The following is a 25,200-nucleotide window of genomic DNA, read 5'->3' as shown; positions in this document are numbered from 1 at the left end:
AACACTAAAACTTCCCATAATACTTAGACCTGTAGTAGAAGCAGAGAAACTGGATTGCTCATTTTGCTAGAAGAGATGTGTAACTGCTTAGTTACTCTGTATTCCTTTCTCAAAACCGAGCATGTGTTTACTACACACAAGCCAGAAACTGCAATGAACAGTCTCCTCAGAGATAAAGCTTAGGTTCCCATGAAAATCCGCACACAGACCTCTGAAGGCATTCAAGATAGACAAGTGTCAGCAACCCAAATGTCTTTCTCATCTTTGAACAGGTAAGCAATGACGTGAACTGGGGTATAATGACATCACAGAATGCCACTCATCAATACAATGAAACCACCTTTTCATATATGCTAGCTACAGCATGGATGGTTCTCAAGTAATTGATCCTGAGAAAGCACCAATTCTTAACAGTTGCATACTTCATTCCATTTATATGGTGTCGTCAATATGACAGAATGACGGAGATCTCACATGGTGTAGCCGTTTTTCAAAAACAAGGACCCAAGAACAGGGAGATGGTCATGACTATGAAAGGGCAGCATATGAATGTGTCTCAGCTGTTCTGATGGTCAAATCAATCTATACATGATAGAGCTGTATATAACTAGAGCCAGGTACAGTGGGGCATGCTGGTATTCCCAGCACTTGAGACTCAGACCACAAGTTCAAGACCAGCCTGAACTACCACAGTGTCTCACAAATTAAAAGTATATTAGTATATATCCACAAGTGAAAGCACAGGTTTTGAACTCTGAGCAAGACTAAGGAACTTATTAATGCTCATTTGTGATAAATCAGCTGCTCAAGGTGTCTTCTGGGTGAGAAATTAAGTTAAAGGAACGAACTTGTGGTCTCTATAATTTCTTACATATGCAAATGTACTATTATCTCAACATGAAAACAAAGTCTCATATTTATTTCAGAAAAAAATGTGTTTCAATATATATTGGAAGTTACTATTCAATTATGCCCCTAGTTTGATTTGGCAATTTCAGCTCAGAAGTCCTCAGTCATTTATCTATTGTGCAATGCTCACACAGTATTCAGTATATGGTAAGAAAGCCTGGATCCTGTTTCAGGAACTTTCAGTATAATGACATAGAAACAGATAGATGTTCAAAAGGGCTCGATACATACCAAGTCCTATTGTTGGTGGCTGAATCCATTTAAAAGTCTAATACAGAAAATTTAGTCATTTTGGAAATAATAAATGCCCGTTAAGATAATTGTGTATATGTGTATATACAAAACTTTACATACTAGACCAATGCATATAACACCAAAGGAATATTAAATTAAAAAGTCATGTATCTATTACTACTATGACAATTAACAACGGCATGTTTTATATGAATAAACTTTTATTGAATTTTAGGTAATTAGAAAGAATAAAGAAATGCAAGATAAATGCTTTCTAAACAGTTCTAATAGTTTTATCTTTTCTGTGACATGGTATTCTCACTTTTCCTTAAAAAGTATAGACATTCATTTATTTAAATTTTTACAAAGTCAAGAATCATCAAATGGTGGTGGGGAGGTAACACTATAGTAAATTCATCTTCTTATCAATATTGAAACGGCCACAAGTGACGGACATCCCGAGTGTCCCTCTTGGAAAAATATGTGCAGCCTGTGATGACTGTGCCCACCGGACAGGGAAAGGAGGCAGGAAGTATAGCAGAAAAGGGACAAAGCAATGTAAGAAAGGAGAAGAAAAAAAGATGTCCTCTGAAAGTTGTGGGCTCAGTAGTACAAACAATTAAAAAACAAATCTTGGAAGAAATCACCATGAGTTGCCCTAAAGCAAAGTGATTAAGGCAAGAGAGTCACCAATACAAGGACAGCCAGACAGACACACTGTGATATAGAGCAGAGTCTGTAAATGAATCTGGTAAATTGCAAGGCCAGCCAAGCCAAGTAATCAGCCGAAAAGGGGGGAGACAGAGTCTTTTTACACTTGTATGCAATGCGTTCAGGGAAAATCGTGCACCCAAATTTCCAGATGATGAGCAGACCCCCAAGAGCACACAAGAAGGTCCCCCATTTGTCTAACCCTCATTATTCTTTTGCAAAAAAAAATATCCTTTTGAAAGAAACAAAACCAAAACAACCCTTGCCCTTTCTGTAATAACCTACTAGACTCTACTTGTCGAACAAGAGGCAATTATCTTCCTCAGTACAAAAGGCATCAGGCGCTGTCCTCATTAACAGTGGCCTGTGTGACAGCAAAGCTGTCACACACAATCTTGCTTCTTTGGGGCACTGCTGGCAACGCAAAGACCCCTCCCACCTGGCTCCAACTGGTTTTGCCTACTCCATCCCCTAAAATCCTTCTGTGGTGGGCCCTCTGCTGAGTCACTGAATACAATCACTGGGCAAGGTGTTAAGTTCTTGCTTTCCTAGTCCACTGTCTCTCTAGTATTTAAAAAAAATAGTTTTCTTCTAAAAAAATATTTTTTTTTTCAGGAAATCATGAACAGTAATTGCCATGGACCTGTAAGAGATCCCAGAGTGTAACAGACAAGAATCTGTCAATATAGCAAAATCCCCAAGACAAAGTTCACGGTTCAGGAGGGAAATAAATATGTGTGTAAGGTGTTCACAAGAAATTTCCTTATTTTTTTCCCATCTCTAGCCAGTGTTCTGAATAACTTTGCCTCTATGCTTTAATAAAGCCAGCCCAGATGGAATACGTCACTAGTGCCATCAAAGGGAGTGGGAGGCAGACCAGACCATACCGCAAGCTTGCTCCTGGTTTTCCCACTAAGGACACCTATTTTTTTTTTTTTTTAATAATTTCATTATGTAAATTCCACCTGGCACTTAAGGGTCCCGGAAATTATTAAGTTAGGCAAGAATTAAAGAACAGGTCCAGCTGGACCACAGTTTGGGTGGTAAGTGCTACTCAGCTTCGAGCATCCTCCTTGGCTTGGCACATCTCCAGATGCAGCATGTTTGTTTTAACTGAATCTCAGGACAACTGTGGTGGGGAGACAGTCTTCTTGAGTCTTCGTGATGGAATAGCTCCAGGCCATGTCACACACTCAGTGACCAGAGAAGAGCATCACAGCCTTCTTCTTTGTGCTTTTTGCTAATGGAATCGTAACAAAAATTTATCTTTCCAGCACTCACCCATCCCACTCTCCCCCTTGCCTGAAGGCAGTCCGTTTAGTTTATTCTCTTCTGAACAACAGCATCCTCAGTCATCCTATACCAGGGACCCTGCCCGACTCTGAGCAGGCACCATGACGGGTACTGCACCGATGCGCTCCAGGGTCATTTGGCTTACGGTGTAGGAATGTGTGTGTTGAGGCCAAGGCTTCCTGCTGACTGAACCATTGTTCCTGGGCATGACCTGGGGTGATGACCCTCTGTTGGCTGTAACTACCAGAGTCTTATGTGGACCCAAGACCAGATGGTTTCCATTTGCATAGATTGATGGGATAACAGCATTGCCAGAGAAAGACTGGCGTAAGTCACTGAAGTGGTTGAGCGACTCTGTGTTTCTATGGGGTTTTGGATTGTTGTTCCAGTATCGACTGTTGTAGGTATTAGAAGAGGTCAACGTGTTATTTTCTGAGGAGGATATCTCTGTGTGGAATGCTTTGGCAGAAGAGCATTTAGGTGGAAGGTCATCCTCTCTGAAATGAAACAATTATAAATTTATAATCATTTATAAATTTTATTTATACATATCTATTTAAACATCTCTTTTAACTAAAAGAAGATGATTCACAAATAAATCCACTGAATTAATTGTCATAAAACACCTAGGAAAGCAAACTAAGCATGTGAAGAAGTTAAAAAAAGTCATTCATGGTGATTCTGCCTCTATCTATCTATCTATCTATCTATCTACCTACCTACCTACCTACCTACCTACCTATCTCATGGTGTCTAGACTCAAGTAGGGCTTGAAGAACCACCGTTTTGGTATAATGATAAGAGGCTAATGGATGGAACAGAGAGAGCAGGTAGCTGCGAGGAAGAGCAGAGAAGCAAAGGGGCTAAATCCCAAGAGGCTGAGTATGTTGTGCTGAGACAATTCAAGTCATTAAAGCATTTCAACAAGGATATGATGTGGCCAAGTCTGAGATGGTCTGGACCTCCAAATCCCATGGGCTATTTTTCTTTAAAAATCATCCTGACATTTTTTTCCTTAACACATTAGTATTCTTTTATAAGATGCCTGCTATAGTTTTTATGTCTTGGAATGTCCATTAAAGGATTAAGATTAAGGGTTGGAAATTGATCTCCATTGAGGGGTATTTTGAGGGTGAAATCTAATCAACTATGACACTGAGAGTCAGGAGCCCTGATTGGTGTTTAGGACTAGGTAAGGTCATCAGAGTAGGGCACCATTACTGAATCCTAGCTGCTTCGTAAGAAGAGAGAGCTCTAACAGCTACATACATCCCCTGTCTCTCACTATGAGATGCTATGTGCTGTCTTGAGTTTTTGACAGGAAGCCATCAACAGACACTGACCCCCCAACCTAGCTCCTCCAGAAGCATCAACCAAAAGCATTTTCCCATAAAGTAGGATGCCTAGTGTATATTATTATAATGTTGAAAATGGATATAATACACCCCTTCCTACCAAATCATGGAGGGGTACATCTGTAGGTAGAGAAACTGGTATGTCTGTGAGGTAATCCCCTTTGCTTCCACATGTTCCCATCTCTTACAATGGCCAACATAAAACATGTGTTTTATGAGCTGACTGTTCAGGTCACTATCTACCCTGCAGATGTGGAGTCACAGGGGAGTTCTTCTTCCTACTTAGAGTCATGAAGGATCTTTGCAAATAAAAAGAAGTCTGACCATGAGGGAAAAGTGATATACATAACAAGCAAATGGTATTTGGACATTTTCATTACCGTGACAGGAAGAGAAATAAAGTTGGCAAAACAAACAAAAAAACAAACAAAAAAAAACAAACAAAAAAAAAACCCTTAACTCTAAAATGAATAGAAGCGAACCCGGACTCTCAGAGATTGGGAATTGACAGACGAACCTGATTTCATTAGGGATTTCTTCCTCTTCCTCCTCTTTATTTTTGCTTCTCCAGTAAAAGAATGCCCCTGAAATTAGTGCAAGGCAGATGATGATAAGAACAGCACCGGTGCCAACGGCTCCGGCTATTACTCCAACGCTCCGGGGCTGGGCTGGAAAACATATTTAAGGTAGATCTAAATAAAAGTCAGATGAATGGTACATGCCACGCAACTCTATTCACACAAATAAGTCTGTTTAAATTGTACTAAACCCACTAAAGTATCCCATCTGCATGAAGTTGGACGTTTGATTAGCCTCTGACATTCCCGGGAGGCTTTTGGCAACTATTGAAGGAGTAAATGGTCAACCGTACTCCCCAACCCCCAAGGTCCCAGGAGAGCAGCAGTTGGAGCTTAGCAGGGGACAGTGCCAAGTCAACTTGCCTTAGCACCCCAAGAGAGCCTGGGATCTCAGATTCTTTGTGGCCACACCCAGTCACATGACTCCCTTTTATAAGCAGAATCAAAATAACCTAGAACCCCACAAAAAAGGGAGTGTTCTACATTGCTTGTTTATAACCGAATACTCACACAAGGAATTAGTGGGGGAAACACAAGAGTATTAAGGGGGCTGCACCATGAGTGCAGATTTATGTCATGTCCACAGCACAATGACACAAAGATTTGTTCGGTTCTGATTATCCTGAAAAGTCACTTTGTCACACTGATTAGCCTATCAAGAAGACTTAAGTAGTTAAGATTTGTTTATAAAATATTTTCAACAACAACGAAAAGAATTTGTTTACTCTTCACGCAATCTCAAATCAATTATGTAGCACCTTGCGTTCTATGACTTAACAAAAAAGCTTAGACACCTGCACCTCGAGTTGGCCTTCTAATTCTATGTACTTACGTGAGATAACCTGGAGGTCCAGGAGACAGGTGCTGGTCCCGATGGCGTTAGAAGCCACACACTGGTACAGACCGGAAGAGAGGACACTGATATTCCTGATGGTGACTGTTCCCTGGACCTGGTCTGTCACAAAGACAATAATCAAGTGACATGAAGAAGGGAATGAAGAAGGGGAATAGAGAAATCAGCACAAAGAAGACATCACACACACACACACACACACACACACACACACACTAGAGAGCTGCCGATTTCCTTCTTTATTCCTTCTTTTTCTGTAGGAAGAAAAACTGTTGGCTCACAAGTTAAAGAAAATCATGATGGTATATTAAAGACACAGAAATATTCAGGATTGTCCTAAAAAAGGACAACCTTGAAACTCGAGCTGCAGGCTAGCTAATCACAGCCTCATGTTAGTGGTCTCCCCTGACTACGGAGGTTATAGCTTGTCCTCCAGAGTCTGTGACCAGAAGCGTCACGTTGTATTTCTAGAGAAATGCAATAACATGAAGATCAGGTTAGAGAGACTACATGGATCCCTTTATACACGGTAGGAAAAAAATCACATCTGCTCTACTTCTAAGTATCACGAGATTGGAAGGGGAGAGAGCCTACAGACGAGAAGCCTCAGACCACATCACCATTTCACAGAATTTCCCATCAGGTATATGGAGCATCCTTGAGCCAAAGTCATCTGCTGAAGGCACCCCGTGCCATGCAGGAATGGTGTACATTAGTGGCTCCATTGTGCCCTTTCATCCTCTAGGAGCAGCCCAGGGAAGCTTAGCCTTGAGGTGAAGCAGCAGTGGATCCAGGGTGGAAAAAGCCAGAGTAGCCGGTGAAGGTGGCTCCCACATCAGGAGGTTTTGTTGTGTGTTTTATTTTCAAAGCCACCACACTGACAATACTGATGAATACCTTAACTGGTCAAGCTTAGGCAACTTAGTAGTACCAACAGAGTTGACTCATTTATTCCTACAAAGTTTAAATGACTTATCCCCAGCACTGGGTAAATTTTATATGTAGCTCTTTTTCCAATGACCCTTTGAGATATTTTTATTATTAGCCCACTGAGTAAATAAAGCCACTGGAGTTTTAGATAGCTGGCTAATAAGAGAACACAGCTGGCTGCTGAAACTGCAGTTGTGTGAATGGCATCTAATGTTTATGCTCTGGGCTTCACTGCCTCCCTTTAGCTGGAAAGAAACCACATCTGTCATCAAAACCATCCCCAAAACAGGGCAAACTCAGAAGGCAGTGGGAAAGCCTCCTAACGCCACACGTGAAACGTACCAGAAACAAAGTCCAAGAATGCCTGAGCCTATACTAGGAACTGTCACCACCCTGGCATGATTTTTGTATGGGACTAAGCCAGAAGCAGGGAGCCTAGCTATATCAGTTCCTTCATTTACCACACAAACACTTACAGAGACTCTGTCTCTGTGCTGGGTAATCCAGAGAACAGTGCCAGGATGACCGGGACAGACATTAAGAAGCAATAAGGTCAGGAGTCTCAGGAAGTCGGTTAAACGCCAGCCAGAGCCATAGACCTTGGTTTGAGTTGCTAACAGAGCACAAGGGATGGGCATCCAGTGAGTACCAGGAAAAGAGGAGGAAACAAGAACCACAGGCTCCCATACATCAGTGCTGTCAGTGTTGTCTAAGCCTTCAAACACAATACAATGGGATGTGCTCATGAACGATGGAATTGACAAACATGTGCTTGATATTAATATCTTAGGCCAGACAAAGGAGATAGACTTGGTGTTAACTCTTTCCTATGGATACTTAAAAGGCTAAATCCCTATTACATGGTTATCTTACATATCTATGACAAGACAGTCAGTAACTTTGGATTGTATGTAACATAATCAATATATTTAATGGTTACTTGGGTTCTGTGCATTATTTCCTTTTCCATATGTGTGTGTAGTATTTTGTGCATATATGTACATGTATGATGTATATTGAGAGTGTGTGTGTGTGTGTGTGTGAGCTTTAAGTAGGCCTGATTTAATCTTCATAACATGTTTAGGTTCTGTGTCCCCTGATTTCCAAAACTAAGAAATCTCAGAGTAGCACCAACATCACATGTACACAAGTTACAGTAGTCTATCCAATCAGATGTATCTGGGCACAAGGATCATAACCCTCATAGATACACCTGCTTTCCAGGAAGACACCTACAGCTACCTCATTACACAGGGTGCTGCTGTACCAGGAAGCGTTTATGAACCCCAAAATACAACCAAGGAGCCATTTCCAACATAATCACATTAGGGTCTCCTTATTAAAACTCAAGTTTGGGCTGACTCACCCCAACCCTCAGGACAATTTGGTGAATCAGCCCCAAACCCTCACTGGGACAGGGTTTTATAGGAAAATGGGAGCAAGCGAGGGGAAGGCCAGCCTGGCAAGCATCTAATAGAATGACTATTGTAAGCCAACAGGTGGATGCTCTGAAGAGAGACCATGACCAATCACACAATCTAAAAGTACATCTCAAACAATCAGTCTAATCTTTGATTGTTGCTAGGAAATAGCCAGGGATTGACTCTGGAGTATGGGCCAAGGACAAGCCATGGGGTCCTTCCTGGTATTTGGGTGCAACTTGGGTTCAGCTGTGGGTCAAATTCTCAGGCTTTTTTTTTTTGCTCTTAATTTGGAGGCTGGTCCCAAGATGGAGTAGGTTTGGCCTCTCAGTGCTTTTGTGCACAGCCCAAACCACAGGAACTGGCAGGACTGTTGTTATAACAAAGCAGCCATCTGCAGAACCACTCCTTCAACACATCCCAAAGTTTCCAGGCAACAGAAGCCCAACCTCCTGGACAACCAACCCTACAATCCCCCACACCACTGCTGCTTTTCTTCCATTTTTCCTTTAAGGTCCAAAATTCTAAAAACTCAGTCAGTTCACATCAAACCAGTAATTTTGTTGACATTTCCAGAGACAACTGGGGGAATTTTAAACAGCTGCTCTAAGCAGCACTTGGCATGTACAAAGCAGGCAACTAGAAGGAGGGCTGCCTTAAAGAGCAACTTTTAAAAGGTGAGCCCACCGCATCTCTAAATACAGGCACCATAAGCATTTGCTGTTAAAAACAAACAAACAAACAAACCATGACTCAGTGAGTGAGGCAGTATGCCTGTTACAGCTTACTCAGCAGGTGACAGATGAGACAGGCTTATTGATAAGGAGGATTAAGAAGAAATGAATCCGGCAAAGCTGAGCTAGGAGCAACCCCTCAGAAAACATCACTGTAAACAAAACATAAAACAAACAAAACCCTACACATCACAACTGGAAGCCAGCCAAGCCTGTGTTAGGACAGGAACAATTTACTGAAATGAAACATGACAGTCCCTTTGGTCTTCCTTCCTCCAAATAGGGGTGTGGTGTTTGGAGAACAGGCCCTTCATAGTAAGAGAAACAAATATATCTGATTGTTCCCAATTCTGCATGTTCTCAGTTCCAGAGCCTGCATTCGGCTGTGTCAGAAGTGTGTCAGCTGCGAGCATGTGTCTGGGAGTCAGATGGCTTGGGCTGAAGTTTGCTCAGCTGCCTGCTGGCTATGTGGACCTGAGGGTGCTGTGTGCTTCAGCTCCTCATCTGTAACTGCAAACCAGGAACTAGATACACTCGTGAACTGGTGAAAACAGACTGAGATACTGCGCATTAACGTGGCCACGATGCTCTCTGGTGATACATCTACACAAGAATATCTTGGGGATATATATATATATATATATATATATATATATATATATATATATACACACACACACACACACACACACATACATATATATGTGTGTGTGTGTGTGTTTTTTATCCTAAGGAAATTTGGTTAAGAAATGTAGAAAAAACTCTAGTATCTAAAATTCCGAGTAGATGTCAATATATGGGATTTCTTTTGCAATAATAAAAAATTAATAAGAGTGCCAAATATCATAAATATTTTCATAATTATACATCTTAAAGAATGAATGATCACAATAACTAAATAATTTCTTATATAAGTATGAGAAGTTCTGTTTAAAAGATAATGATAAATACATGGTTTTAATGCTGTTTAAACCAACATGTAGCAAAATTACATTCAAATATGATCTACCTTGAAACAGATATCTAATGATAAACTTAAAACCAAAGGGAAGATTAACAGAAAATAAATGCCAAACATACATCTCTTTAAGAACATAAATGTGGGGCTGGAGATACAACGCTCTTACAGAAGACCTCAGTTAGGTTACCACCACCCATGTCAGCAGCTCACAACTGCCTAACTCCAGTTCCAGGGGACCCAACTCAATATTGTTGCTTTGGGGGGCACCTGCACTCAAGTACAAAGAACCACAGACATATGTGCAGACACACAAGATACAGTCTTCATTAAAATGAAAGGAATTATAAATATTTGATATTGTAATGACCACTCTTAATGAGAAAATCTGAATGCTATGTGACATTCTGGATACTACTCAGTAGGTTTGGTCTTTGCTCAGCAGACATGGAAAGAAATGAATTACATATAATTTTTGTGTTGGTGTTGGCTGAGTTAAGATGCTGATGATTTTATGTGCATTCATCTTGAACGCTAACCTTCCCCATTCCATGGGGTGCATCACCTGCTCCAAGCCTTCTCCATTCATCAAAGCTTCCTGTTTATGACCCAGCTGCTCACATTCACCTGATGACTAACACTTCTTCTAAAATGTACATCTTGCTCTCTTTCCTGGCTACACATCACTGAATACTTGAGTGTCAGAGAGAACACCCAGGCTCCTCAAGTGCTCCATAAAGCTTTTCACATTCTGTCTGTGATGTCTGTGATGTGTCTAGCATGTATTTTTTAAAAAGAAGTTGTAATGGCGAATACATGGTGCTTGTTTCTTTTTACCAGATTATTGCTACTAAGAATGGCATGTCATAAAGCAAAGGGGGGGAAAGACCACCCACTTATTCTGCAGCTTAAGTGCATGAAAACTTTTCTTCTTCCATCAAAGTCAGACTAGGTGAGGAAACAATTGTGGTTCCTTTATTGAAAATACATTTTCAAGTACTAATATGGAGAGAGAGGACATTAGAATATGTCTTATTCCTGATTTTACTGGAATTGCTTTCAATTTCTGTCCATTTAAGTTGATGTTGGCTATGAGCTTTCTGTAAACTGCCTTTATTATGTTGAGGTATGTTCCTTGTATCCTTAATGTCTCCAGGATTTTTACCATGAAAAGGTGCTGGATTTTGTCAAAGGTTTTGTCAAAATTTTCTCTGCATCTAATGAGCTGATCCTGTGGTTTTTTACTTTCTGTTTTTTTATATGGTGGATTACATTTATCAATTTATATGTGTTGAACAATTACTGCATCTGTGGGATGAAACCTACTTGATCATGGGGGATGATCTTTTTGATGTATTCTTGGTTTCAGTTTACAAGTATTTTATTGAGAATTTTTATACCCATGTTCATATAGGAAGTTGATCTGTGTTGTCTAACAATTTCCTCCAAGATAGAACAGATTCCTTCCATGAAGGGAAGCTCTTTAGAAACAGGAAGACAAACAACTCAAAACAGCTTCAGGAAGTCCCCGAAACTCACCAGATTCAGAGTCTCTCTTAAAGGGAAGGAACCTGAGCTTCAAAGACAACTCTCAGAGGAGAAGAGCTATAAAGACTCTGAGACCAAACCAGCTGCCTGGAAGAGGTTTAGACCAACTGAGGCACCTGGGAAGTACACTGTCCAACCTGTTGAGCTGCCTGCAACCTGTGCAGGGAGCTCCAGGTTCCTAGGAATGTGGTTTGTCACCCACGCTGGGGTGAGCCTTGGCAATGCTGCTGTCTTTTGAGTAATTTCTGCTCCTGTACATAACCCCTCACCCATATTCTTACAAGTAACCCAAATACACCAATTGGTTCATCAAGTTGGACTTCAGTGGTATCCTTTGTTCTGTGGGATCTCTACCTGGGATAGGTAGGTATGTATTTTGTCTCCCCAGGAAAAGTTTTGTCACACAAAAGCCTGTAGTATTCTCTTTTGTTGTTGTTGAGTCTTCATGTGGTTTGGATAACAGGACTAACTATGGCCTTGTAAAACAAATTGTGCAATTATCTGTTTCTATTTTATGGAATAATTGACAGAGTATTGGCATTAACTTGTCTTTGAAAGTCTGGTAGAATTCTGCACTACAACCATCTGGGTCTAGGCTTCTTGGGTAGAGAAATTTTTAATGACTGCTTCTATTTCATTGGGGGTTATAGGTTTGTTTAAACTATGTGATTGTGGTTTACCTTTGGTTAGTGGTATGTATTGAGAAAGTTGCCAACTTTTTAAAAACAATTTTCTAAATTGGTAGACTATGGGTTATGTTTTCTGGATTTCCATGGTGTATGTTGCTGATGACTCTCTTTTCATTTCTGATTTTGTCCACTTGGACTTTTCCCTTGTAATACAACAGCATTAGACTACAGTGATTAAGACTGTCCCCTGATCCAGCTCTGTGATTTCTAGCAAAGCTCTGCACAGAAGTCTCAAGAAAGCCAAAGAGACCATTATACTCCCCTCCATCCCCAGTGTTCAGTTATGAATGAATGGGGCCAACCAAATTGTTCTTAGAAATATAAGAAATGATATACAATTTAGCTTTGGAAACTGTTAACTACTGGTAAATAAAATTATGTTTCATTTTCCAAAGAAAAGAGTATCATTTACCCTAATTAACAAAAAGCAAAAAAAAAAAAAAAAAAAAAAAAAAAAAAAAACCAAAAACAAAAACAAAACAAACAAACAAAAAGACCAAAACAAAACAGTATTTTAAGGTTCTTTAGGTTTTGGATTTGTGAGGGTTTTTCTCCCTCCTTGAGAGTCAGACCCAAAGTATCAATTGTCTTCCATAGATTTTTCTTGCTCAGTTCAAGTTTTACTGAGCCACTGAGAAGGACCATCATGTTTACCGAAGCTCTTAACTACCAAGAGGCTGAATGGCTTAGAGAACAGGTGTCCCTCCTGAAATCCGTCACCCTGCATGTGAGATGCATCCTTCTTTGTATGTACGTGCTATTCAAGCTGGCTGTATATTAGACGTATTTATTCAAAGCATCTGTGCTAGATGTTACTGGCAGCCAGTTGAGTCAATATTTGGAAGAGGTCATGGGAACTGACATGCAGTAAAGATTTTTATGCACAGTAATATGTAGACTGTTCTGTTAGAATATGTACTAGAAATTACAGTGTCTGACAAACATATATATATTATATGTTTTATATATATACATGTATACATATACATATGTATTATATATACATATAAAATATATACATATAAAATATATGTATACATATACATATATTATATATATATACATGTATACATATGTATACATGTATATATATAAAATATACATATACATATATACATGTGTATATATATACATATATATATGTGTATATATATATATATATATAATTTTTTTTCAAAATGTCTTACATTGGATTTAAGTCTGCCAGGCATGTTCAGCTTGTGGCATGTGTTCAGGAATAGCTATGAATGTTTCCCAACCCCAAAATCATAAAATTTCTTTCCTTAAAACATTATAAGATTTTCACTAACTGTATGAACTTTGGCAACAGCATGTCACAAAAGTCAAAAGGCTGGGCATGCCAGGCAGAACAACATAAAGATATATTTTTAAGGAAACCTCTTATGATTTAATAGAAATTACAAAACTGTCTCCTAAAATATACTGGGCCAAAAATAAAGTCACAAGTTCAAAGCAGTTTTGACATCTAGTAATAGGAGATTAAAAGCTACAACATAATCCCAAAAAGAATTTTGTGAAATAAAGTTTCATGATGGGGAAAACGGCTATCATATATTCTTTCATTAAAAGAGCCAGGTTACGGAATGATATTGGCATAAAAGCAAAGGAACAAACACATCAACATACAGGTAAGAGGTGGGTGGCAGTTGAGCACCATGAACAGTGTTGGCAGTGTCTACCTTGTGATGGGTACAGTGAACATGTTAAATTACTGTTCTCTGTTACCAGGAAAGACCACACTGTTTACTTCCCTGATCTACATTCTGACTATTACAGTTTATTGATCTGCTACATTTATATAATATTTAGACTATATGATTGTGGAAAATGAAGTTTATAATGGTACCCTAAACTGACAGTGTCAAACTCAGAAGCAGAGACTCGAATGATGGTTGCCAGGGAGCTGGGGGAAATGGGAAGATGTTGATTAAAGAAAACAAAACTTCAGGTATCCTAAGTGGATGTATTCTACATATTCCAGAGATTTGAGACATGACACGATGACGTGTCAGCAGGACTGCTATACTGATATACTGCTATTCTCAAGGCTTGCTAAGAGTAAATCTTAAGTGTTCTCACTGGCTTGCCCACCACAGCCCACAAAACAGTCACAGCTCTGAGAGGTGATGATATCCATCAGCCTGGCTGTGGTCACCACATCACAAAGTCCATATGCACCAAAAGTGGTATATACTATAAACATGTGAGAGTTTTATTGACAAATCATGACCTGACAAAGTTGGCAGGCACCAAGATGTATAATGCCCAAGACAACATACAATTAAGAAGTATACCACTTAAATAGTCAATCTGTGAAATATACTTCACATTCTCTGGTATTAAATTACTGTTGCATTTCTATAGAATAGTTCTGTGGTTTTAAAGAGTAGCTGCATTCATGGTGTTCATACAATAATAACAGGCTCACAGGGGAGACTAGACAATGTTTTTTGTTTTATCTTGTCTTCTATTGTTGCAATCACTTTTAATATCCTAATATCAAGTAATCTTATAAAATGAATTGAGTAGTTTCTCCTGACTTTTGCTCTTTGAAAACAGTGTGAGGGATCAGAAAGATGGGGGTGAGCTGATAAGACTGTAGGATTTCCCTAGGAAAGTGTGGCCTTGTATGTATGTTTGCTTGGCGTAGTTATTTTTACTGATCTAGTTTATTTCATGATACAGGTTTACTTCGGTTTCAAGTATGTGGCATATTTTTAATTTCCATTTCATTCAGCTGTATATAATGTGGCATCAATTTGTTCACAGTATTCTCTATATTGAAGCCAAGTAAAGGATTAAGGAGATCCTGAGTCAGAAATGGTTTAGCATCCTGAATCCAGGACTGGTATGTGACTGTGCGGTCTTTGTCTTTAAGTGTAAAATTATACAGTCCAAGTTACTGGAGTATGGTTGGAAAATGATGAAACAATAGTGTCTGTGAAACGTTTAGAGCAGTATCTGCCATGTATAAGGACTTAGATATTACTCTTTATGTTATTATTATAATCCTATGAATTTTAAAGGTCTATGTCTGTTTACACTTCTAGTACTGTCTGCAAACCTTTCTTCTTTAATCTGTCACAGTAAACACTTTTTTATTTCATTTATTCTCTTGTTTACTGTTTGAAAGTTAGAATCCATTCTTCAAATAGCTTTGAGCCACCAAGAACTGTCCTAGGTGCTGGAGACACATCAGCAGACAGGCCAGATACCCCACTCTCCAAAGGACTCAATATAGTACATCAGCCAGTGTACAGCTTGTTCTATGTGAAAAAACAAAACTAGGGCTGGACAAAGTGGACCAGCTGGAGGAGAGCCAGCTTCAATTGTGAACAGGGTGATGCTTAGTGCGAGCATCACTCAGTGGAGGACAGGCTAACAAAGATTAAAAGATGCAGGACTGGACCACATGAGCCTGGAGAGGCTTCTGGGCAGAAAGACCAGGCATGGGAAGCTGTGCAGCAAGGGTCTGTCTGCTAACATGAACCTCCGAGGGGTCGGTGTGCCTGGAGAGAGAGCAAGGCAGAGAATAGTCGGGGCTCACAGGTCTGCAGAATACTATCCCGGAGGCACTGGGATGGCTATACATGGCACATATGGCATTTATTAATTATTCTGTTCAGCCCTATGGCTTTGGCACCAGCATGTCTGTTCCACACAGTCTCTCCTGATGTGATGACGATGTGTTTAGGAACCACGAAGGTGCTCCATTGTTTTGCTTAGGCTACTTCCTTAACCCCTAAGCTCCCAGACTCCCCAGGGCACACTTGCTCTCAGCTTACCACGCTTCTTGGTTATTTTTACCCTTTCTTTGGTTAGTTCCTGTTGGTATATTTCTGATCTATGGCTACAGAGATTTTAGCTCTCCATGCCCTGTTTTAGGTGAATCTCTAGTTTGTAGTGCAATTGTGGATTTAATTTGATTTTTAATCTGTAACCTAAGAGCCTCTGTCCTTTGATTAATCTGATTAGTTGTTGTGATGAGCATGTTTAAATATTGATTTTGTTCTAGGTTGCTGATCCCAGCTCTATCTGTATCTTCTACAGTGATGTAATGGGGGTGTGTCTAGTTGCTTTAGACAGGGTGTTGTGTATTCCAGGCTGGCCCACAGTTGTTATATAGCCCAGGATGACCTTGACCTTCTGACCTTCTGCCTTTACCCACTGAATTTTGGGATTACAGGCCTGTGCCATTATTCCTGGCTTTATGTAGTACTGGAGGATGGGGCCCAGGTAAGCACTCTACACTACATGCTAAGCCCCCAAGTGTCCTTCACAATCTTTTTTCTCCTCTACTATACAAGTTTTAGTTTTGTTCCTCGGTGGTCTTAAAATTCTAAAGGACACCAGGTAAGGTGTAAGTGGCTCAATCCTGTAATGATAGCACTTGGGAGAATAAGTTAGTGAGTTCTGGGATAGCCTGAGATACATAGTGACACCCTGTTCTCAAACTCTTCCACTTTCTCCCCCTGCTGCAAAATAAAAACAAACAAACAAAAAAAAACCCCAAAAATCTTAACTGAGTTGTGTGGCCAGACGATGGAATGGTAAGCAGAGTCTGCTATTCACCAACGTTTTGCTTACATCTTAGGCACCAATCAAAGTTGCTGCCCCTGTAGCCTTTCCTCAAGTGTATCAGCCATCATTAGCCATCATTCTACTCTAAGACAATACTCTCCCACTGTCTTCTTATCCTTATAGCAGGGACTCGGAGATTATCATTCCATTCTACGGACTGTGTATTTATGTTAAATCACCACAGATTTGCTGGAGGGGGCTCCTTCAAGCCTTACATATGAGACAGTACTAATTCCAAAGTATTTTCTTTTATTGGCTAAACTCGCGGGATGCCTTCCCCTTGTACCAAATAATATTTCCTTAGAAAATGCATCAAGGAGCTCAAATTTTAAAATGCTATAATATTACCAGCAATGCAAATTGTCTAGAAAAAAAAAGTTATTTAAGATGTTTCAGGGATTCGTGCTAAGATTTACTTTGGTTATATAAATATCAAGAGGTGAATCTGAGGAAAAAAACATGGCACATTTAATTACAACAAATGAGGTTATGTGACATAATTCTGATAATTTACCTAAAAATGGAATTACAAAAGACCATCATTTTCAACATTGGCTTTCAAGTTCACCTTTACCCCTGAAATACCAAAGAATCCTCAAATTGCAAATACAGCATTATCAAACACAGGGAGAGACAGAAAACCCTTGCTGTATGTATCTCTCAGCTCACATACGTATGACTGTCAGATGTTTACCTACAACTTCACCCTTTATCCAGTGCCCCCCCCCGAAATATGGATAAAACCCACAGAACTTTAATGATATTTCAGAGGTTCCAGAAGATACTATCAACCCCTTCATCTTACAGAAGGGTTAACATAGGTCCAGAGAGGTAAACTACCATAGACATAGTTGCTGGCAAAGACAGACTTCAGATAGTTTTCAGCATTTCAACAGGAGCTATTTTAAGCATGCCACTTGCAATCGTGAGATTAACAAGTCAGTCCACAAGAAAGCTATTTATCCCACAGTGTAGCTGAAGCATTTAGCAATGAACAGGCAGCAGGGGACCATGGTATTGCAGCAGTCACTTCAAAAGTGACCTAAACGCTATTAAGCTGAAAGCAAGGTTTCAAAGATGATGAATTGGGGGCTATGTGAATTAAAAGGCGACAGGACAGTCATCGGTAATTTTCTGTATTGATGGGAGTTTGTTTTTAGAGGTTTTGTAGCTTTTTAGAGGTTTGTGGCCCTGGTTCTTAACTATAGCTAATGTCACCCAGCACCCAGGGCTTTCTTTTCTGGGGTAGGCATATAGCATCAGCATTCAAACTGAAGCACGGCTAAGGCCATCTGGGGCCTTCCCATTAAGAGCTAACTCCCAATAAAGAGTTGTCAATCTACCCCAAGAATGAGTAGAAGAAAATAATCTACATTAGACAGGATATAGCACTCAAAGATGCTGATTTGTATTTTCTTGAAACACAAGAATTTACACAGGCCTACGACTTCAGCTCATCTTATTTTGTAACACCTGACATTTTTTTAAAGATACTTTCTTTACCACAAAATCCAAATGAGCGCAACTGCATATCCAGAACCACCCACGACATGCACGGCTCCTCATCTTTACCTATCTCGTGTGGTCTTAGGTCATGGGCCCCTTTCCTGTTCTTTTTTCATCGTCTTCCACTAGTAGACTTGAGGCTGAAACAGGAGAATTAATCCTCTTATGTCTATGCAGATCTCTCTTACACTAAAGTGGGCAGGAAGTGAGTTCACAGAGGTGTCAAGAACTAGCATTAACTCAAAGAAGTTCCCGGCATGCTATTTTAAAGCTCCACTTAGGAAATAAAATTTTCATGCTACTAGATACATCTCTTTGAGGTAATATATGGAAAAGAAAGAAATGTCATATTCACCTTAGAGTTGAAAGCACTCTGTTCTCCACAAACCATTAAAGTTCATTACTTTCCTCAAGTGTTAATCAAACGGGTTCCATGGCACTGTACGTACCCTGAGTGGCGGTTGGAGGTAGCTTGAGCGTATTATCTAACTTCTCCCAAAGGTAAGTGGGTCGAGGGATGCCTTCCTCTGAACTACACAGAAGGATGACGTCGCTGCCGATGTCCTGGGATCCTTGGATTTGGCAGTGTGGAGCAGAAGGGGGGACTGTCATGGGAAGAATGGGTAACACAAGTTCACTTTTACTGGGAGCCAGTGAGACAGGGATGCTCATCACTAGAAAACAGCAGGCAACAACCTGGGAGACTGCCTCCCGGCAGAAGCCAGGCAACAACCAAGCACAACGCCCAGGATGTGGATGGACACTAGGCCTGCGAGTGCCATAGGCAGGGAGCAAATCTACAAAAGGAGCCATGGCTTTTGGTTACATTTTAAGGTAGCCTTGGTTTGAATGCTCCCTCTAAAGGATTCTTAAGAGCCTTCAGATTAACACACCACCTTTAAAGACATTGCTAAAAAGACACATTCAACCCCGGTTCAGGAGCAGAAATCCAGCCCACCAATTGTCCTCTAACAAAACCCACTTTAGTGAAGTGTTCTAATATTTGACAAAGAGCAGACGGGCCCACTTTATAGAGAATTCAACTTTATGGGGCAGCAACTTTGCAGAGGCTCAAGTTAGAGAAAGCCAACAATAAGGTAGGGAAAGTTCAAAATCCTAAACATTTTATACTCATTTAAAGACTGACAAGGACATATGCAGCAAGAACAGGAAAATCACCAAAGCAAGACCGAAGTGGGGAAGCACATCAGGAGTGGCCACACAAACAGAACCCTGCAGCAGGGAGCGCCACGCCATCGAGGCGGACATCACTGGAGTTTAAGTACATGTGATGATGTTCTTAATCCTAAAGCCTTCTCCCTCAATAAATGAGTTCACTCCTTCAGAAACACAGGAATTCAGCAGTGCAAACTGAGTTAGAGATGCGCAGAGCAACCAGGCAGTGAGCAAGTAGGAGAAGAGAGTTCAGTAACCAGAGGGTACAAGGGTCCGGGAAGGTAGCTTACTGGTAGAAAGCTGGTCTAGCTGCTTCAGGCCCAATGACACAAAAGAAGGGAGAGGGGTGCAAGCATCGAGTAAGGATCTGTTTGTTGTGATGGGGTAAGCCAGCCTCCTGGACTGGTTCAATTTAGTGATATCACTATGCTACTGGGAAGCAAAACCTGAAATAATTATTCTGTGGTGACACTAACTGTAAGAGAAAAGCTTTGTCCCTCGGCTCCCCCCCTCCCCACACACATACACTGTTTTAAAGCTTGGATGACCACCTTCAAATGAGATCAGATTTACTTAGGGCCTTGTCCTTTAAGACAAGGAATGAGCAAAGTTTAGATTAATACTTGGATGTTGCTCAGCATCCTTTCTACCGTACAATGTGGCTAGACTCTGCAGCCACTAAATTGTGTCCACTGCAGCTGACTGGTGTCTCAGTCAGATATTAACTATCAGATATAAACCCCAGAATAGCATCTTTTTCTATTACTATTCCATATTGTATCCAAAGCATGCAGAACTCTATACAGCTTTAATATAACTAATTCTATTTTCAGAAGGTAAGTCTCTAACCTGTTCCTCAGCTTTCTGAATAGTTTGAAGTCTGGGAGAACAACAGGGCACCAAGGATGAAAATATAGTCTCCCTTAAAGAGGAAAACCATTAGAACTCCCAACATCAGTATCCTCAAATAACTCAGTGGGAAGACAGAAAACGGGGTGAGGTGGGGGTTAGACAGGACTATGGAGGTAGATGCTGGGACCTGAGCAGGAGAGGAAGGGCCTTCTCTGAGTAGTTCCCCTTTTGTCCAAACACACTGACTCCACTCCTTCTACCACAGGCATCTATCTGGTAGCCACTTCTACAAGGAATCCATCTGAGAGACATGAGAACTGAGACACCAGTCAGCTGCAGTGGACACAATTTAGTGGCTGCAGAGTCTAGCCACATTGTACGGTAGAAAGGGTGCTGAGCAACATCCGAATTTTAATCTAAACTTTGCTCATTTCTTGTCTTAAAGGACAAAGCCCCAAGTAAATCTGATCTCATTTGAAGGTGATCATCTGGTTTACTGTAGAAACAAGGATGTATCTTAAGAGTACACAGGAGTAAAGTTAAAATTATGTCAGAGCCACAGGTACAAGCTGAGAACTATGGTGACCCCACTTCCTGTCACAGATGGGCTCTGTAAGAACATTGTCCTCACACATGCTGATAGCTCTACTGTTTGCTCACAACAAACTATTCATGACTGAGTTTTATCTCAACAGAAGATTCTGTCTGATAGGCCCTTAAAAAAGATCTTTATGGCATCCTTAAACCACTGTCAGAAAATAGCACCAAATAGTAAATTTAAGAGTGTTTGGAGATGTAGGAGTGGGATGAGAATGTAAGAAGCAAAGAGAAGCTGAGAAGCACTGGGAGTGAGAAAGCAAGCAGGGAAGGAACCAAGACTCAGGGAGGGAGCGCAAAATGAAGTGAGGACGTGTTAGAGCAGATTTGTATGCGATATACAAGGTACTGGGACTTGCCTGTCACTCACCTAACACCGTAAGGCCAGTGACCCCAATGTTTCTGCCCCCTCTGTCTGGAAGGTTATTCACCAAGCACTGGTAGGTGCCGGTATCTGACAGCTGTGTGTTATTGATGAAGATGGAGACATTCGTAGCAGGCATGGTGCCTGTAAATCCTACCCTCCCGTGGAACCGGAGGGCACCATCAAACATCTGTCCACCCTGATAGAGAATGACCTTAAAAAGGAAACAATATATCAGTAAACCATGGTAGCCCCTCCTTGGCACATAACCTAGTAGACAGAACCAAATACACCATGACAAAGGATGGAAAATTTAATTTCTCAGGGTTGCTGGCAACTTTTTGTATCTTCTTCTGTGAGCAACCTAGGACTCTAAATTCCCTTACCCGAAGTTAGAATATCTTTTTTTCCTTCCTTAGTTTATCAGAAAATATCTTTAATGCTACCAGACTATTAACACATAAATATTTCTGCTGGTGAAAATGTTAATTGTTGAGATGAAATTCAAAAGGCTTTGTTCTTCTCTACTGATTAGGCCACAGAATGACAAATCACTCACTGGCTAAATAGCAGAACATAAAAGGGAGGAAGCTTTGCTGGCCCACGACCACTGTGTTTGCCAATTGCTATTTATCAGCCTTAACTATTCTTGGGAGAAGACTCGGCATATAATATGGCAGAAAGCCCTCCCTGTGGACTAAAAAGGAGGGTCTTCCTGTGCATGTGTGGGAAACCTTAATCGGTTCTTTCTTAAAAAACATTTTAACCCCCATCACTGAAGCTTAAAATGGTGCAATTCAACAGAAGATCTCAAAAGTTTAGTCTACTGCAAAAGTTCCATGGTTTGGAGAGACACAGTATATCCATGTATGCAATTTTCAAATAATAAATTAAAAATTAACACATTTTTTAAAAGTTTTTATTGAATTTTGTACCAGAAAGTTTACTTACCTAAATATGGTAAGTATTAAAATAGAATTAGAAGAGCTTCAAAAAGAGGATGTCATTTTTGTAAATAAAACTGTAATGCTTACTACAATTCATTATTTTTATAATAGGTATCTGAGATTATTAATTTATTTTCTATACCTGATAGAGATTTCTGGGGGTAGCTTCCATTTTCACACGTGTCCTTCTGGGTGGTGCACTCTCATTTGTATGGGAGTCTGAGTTGGCTGTGATGATTTGAATATGCTTGGCCCATGGGAAGTAACACTATTAGGAGGTGTGGCCTTGTTAGAGGAAGTGTGTCACTGTGGGACTGGGCTTTGAGGTCCTATGGTCAAGTTCGCCCAATATGGAAGATACCCTCCTCCTAGCTGCCTAAGGTTTCTTACTATCATTGCTCTCTTTAGAGAGAATACTCTAGGCCACGTAAGTTAGTGCCAATCTCTTCCTGAAAGAACAGACCTCACTTTATCTTAGTACTTGTCTCTCAGCAGTGTTTTCTTTTTAACACTGAAGGTTCAACACAAAGTCCTCAGAAGAATCTCGTTACCATCTGCTAGTGAGAGGGAAGATGAAGACTTCTTGTAAGAGGAGGACAGCCTTATCAGAATATTTAGTAATAACGCAGTGGGGGAGGGCACACTGACCCTGTCACCTTACACTAAAAATCAAACACATCCACGATGCTTCCCTCCCTATCTCTTCCACAGGGATCCATAGTTTTAGAGGCAGAACAGAAGTACCTGTTCGGGCTGGTTTGCATTGGAGAGGGGAATGACCATCCAAATGACATTGAGGTTCAGGAGGGCAGCACTGGTGGAAAAGGCGCAGGGTAGGACTGCTGTCTGGCCCCGGGCCACCTGGACACTGCCTGGGCTCTCGGACACTTCCAGGGATGCTGCAACACCTGTAGAAGAAGGAACAATTTGGTCCCATGCTTGTCCTGCCCTAGTAGCTCTGCGAGCATCACAGTATCACATCACAGCCAACCTGTATCTCTGAACACAGGACAGGATAGTCTAACCAGAGAACAACTCACTAGTCACTGAGCCAAAGGAAGCAAAGTGGCTGGACTTTCACATCTTGGAAAGAGAATTTAAAATGTTAGGGACCATATATTCTCTTTTATTAGGCAATAACCCAGTATCTGGACAAATTCAATATTCTGTGTCAGTTTGAGCAGAAGTTGATAAATCCTGACAAAAGACATGATATGAACTGAATTTTTAAAGCATCATTACAGTAGCTCACCACAAAACTTAGTGCTTATCTAGGAATCTAACAATATGTGCACATCTTTATGCTCAAAACCACATATAAAACATGAATGAAAGAAGTAATGAGATCAAATAAATGGGAAGCTATATGGTGTTCATGAGCCAGTAGATTCAAGGTTAGTAAAAGGTCAATTAATTCTCCCAAAATTGATAAAATTCAGAACATGCACAATCAAAATACCACCAGGCTTTTTAAGTAGATGGAAAGGAATTAATTTTAATACACGTGGAAAGAAAAGAATCACAAAGAATAAAAAAATAATAATAATTAAAAAAATGTCATCAATGACGGGAGAGATGGCTTAGCAGTTAAAAGCAGTGGCTGCCCTGCAGAAAACCCAGGATTGATTCTTAGCTCCCACATAGTCTCACAACCTCTGCTAACTCCAGTTCCAAGGGGTCCAACATTCCCTTCTGGTCTCTGCAGGCACTGTACACACATACTGCAGATACATACATGCTCAAAACCACACATAAAACATCAGTGAAAGAGGTAATCAAATGAAATAAATGGGGAGATATATAGAGCGTTCAACATGTAGGCAACACACTCATCTGCATAAAATAAAAACAGTTTCTTCAAAAGATGTTCATCCTATCTGGTTTCAAATGTTCTACAGAGCTGTAACAATCAAGGCAATTAGAGTTAGTATGAGAAGTGACTTAGAAACAAATAGCACAGGGTTGGGGCCACCTGGCATTCATGGCCAGACACTTCTCAACAAGGTGTAAACAAAAGGAAAGAACAAAAGGTTTTCTCCCCCTAATCCCACCAAGTGGTCCTGGAATAATATGGCAATAATATAGAAATCAAAGGGACCTGGACAGAATCTGAACCTACACCTCTACAAATAGCATAGAAGAAAATGTCAAGTTACTCTGGTATAATTAGAAAGCTCTTAGAAGTATCACTAACGCTGTGAATCATAAAGGAGAACAAACCAGTAAAGACAGCTCATTAAATTTAAAAATCTTGGGATTGGAGAGAGGATTCAGTAGTCAAAACACACATACTGCTTCTTTGGAAAGACCTGGATTGGGTTCTCAGTACACATATGTGTAGAAGTTGGTCATGATGGACTCTAACTTAGTGCCAGGCATCCAACACTCTCTTCTGTTCCCTTCTGGCACCTGTGCACATATGTGCACATAGATACACACACACACACACACAAACACATGCACACACAGTTTATAATAATTAAATCTAAACATATTAAAAAATCTTTTTGCTACTAACAATTTAAGAAAATATAAAGTTCAAAATACAGCATGAGAGAAATATAAGTCATATGTTTTACAAAGGGTTTATATGCAAAATATATAAAAACCTCTGAGAAATCAAAATTTGAGAAACATAATTGAATTTTAAATGGATATACACTATGGTTTCCATAAGAATAGCCCCATAGTTTCATATATTTGAATTCTTAGTCACCAAGGAGTGGTATTATTTGGGAAGAATCAGGAGGTGTGGCTTTGTTTGAATAGGTGTGGACTTGTTGGAGGAAGTGTGTCACTGGGGGGGGGGGGCGGGGAGGTGAGGTTTTAAAAGGCTCAGTCTCCCCTGTTTCCCCCTCCTCTCTTCTTTTAGATCAGCTGCTGATATGGCACCAAACATGCCACCATACTCCTAAGCCATGATGATAATGGAACTGGCTGCCT

The 25,200-nt window shown here is 40.3% G+C and overlaps 1 protein-coding gene across 3 annotated transcripts in view; it reads right to left on the bottom strand.

Annotated features, from left to right (window-relative positions):
- Positions 1-1,346: 1,346 nt before the first annotated feature.
- The window catches only part of Igsf11 (immunoglobulin superfamily member 11), a 131,379-nt gene continuing 107,525 nt past the window's right edge, over positions 1,347-25,200 (bottom strand). For all 3 annotated transcript variants that reach the window (XM_076942922.1, XM_076942921.1, XM_034515646.3), the window contains exons 2-7: positions 23,002-23,165; positions 21,317-21,524; positions 18,771-18,926; positions 5,913-6,035; positions 5,020-5,170; positions 1,347-3,644 (exon numbers count right to left, since the gene is read on the bottom strand). In XM_076942922.1, coding sequence (XP_076799037.1) covers positions 3,212-3,644; positions 5,020-5,170; positions 5,913-6,035; positions 18,771-18,926; positions 21,317-21,524; positions 23,002-23,040 — 1,110 coding nt within the window. In that variant the 5' untranslated portion in view covers positions 23,041-23,165 and the 3' untranslated portion in view covers positions 1,347-3,211. The remainder of the gene's footprint in view (positions 3,645-5,019; positions 5,171-5,912; positions 6,036-18,770; positions 18,927-21,316; positions 21,525-23,001; positions 23,166-25,200) is intronic.

The sequence above is a fragment of the Arvicanthis niloticus genome, chromosome 12 (assembly GCF_011762505.2).
Source record: "Arvicanthis niloticus isolate mArvNil1 chromosome 12, mArvNil1.pat.X, whole genome shotgun sequence".
Taxonomy (NCBI): domain Eukaryota; kingdom Metazoa; phylum Chordata; class Mammalia; order Rodentia; family Muridae; genus Arvicanthis; species Arvicanthis niloticus.
The sequence above is the reverse complement of the archived record's forward strand: the minus strand, read 5'-3'. Positions and strand labels throughout refer to the sequence as shown.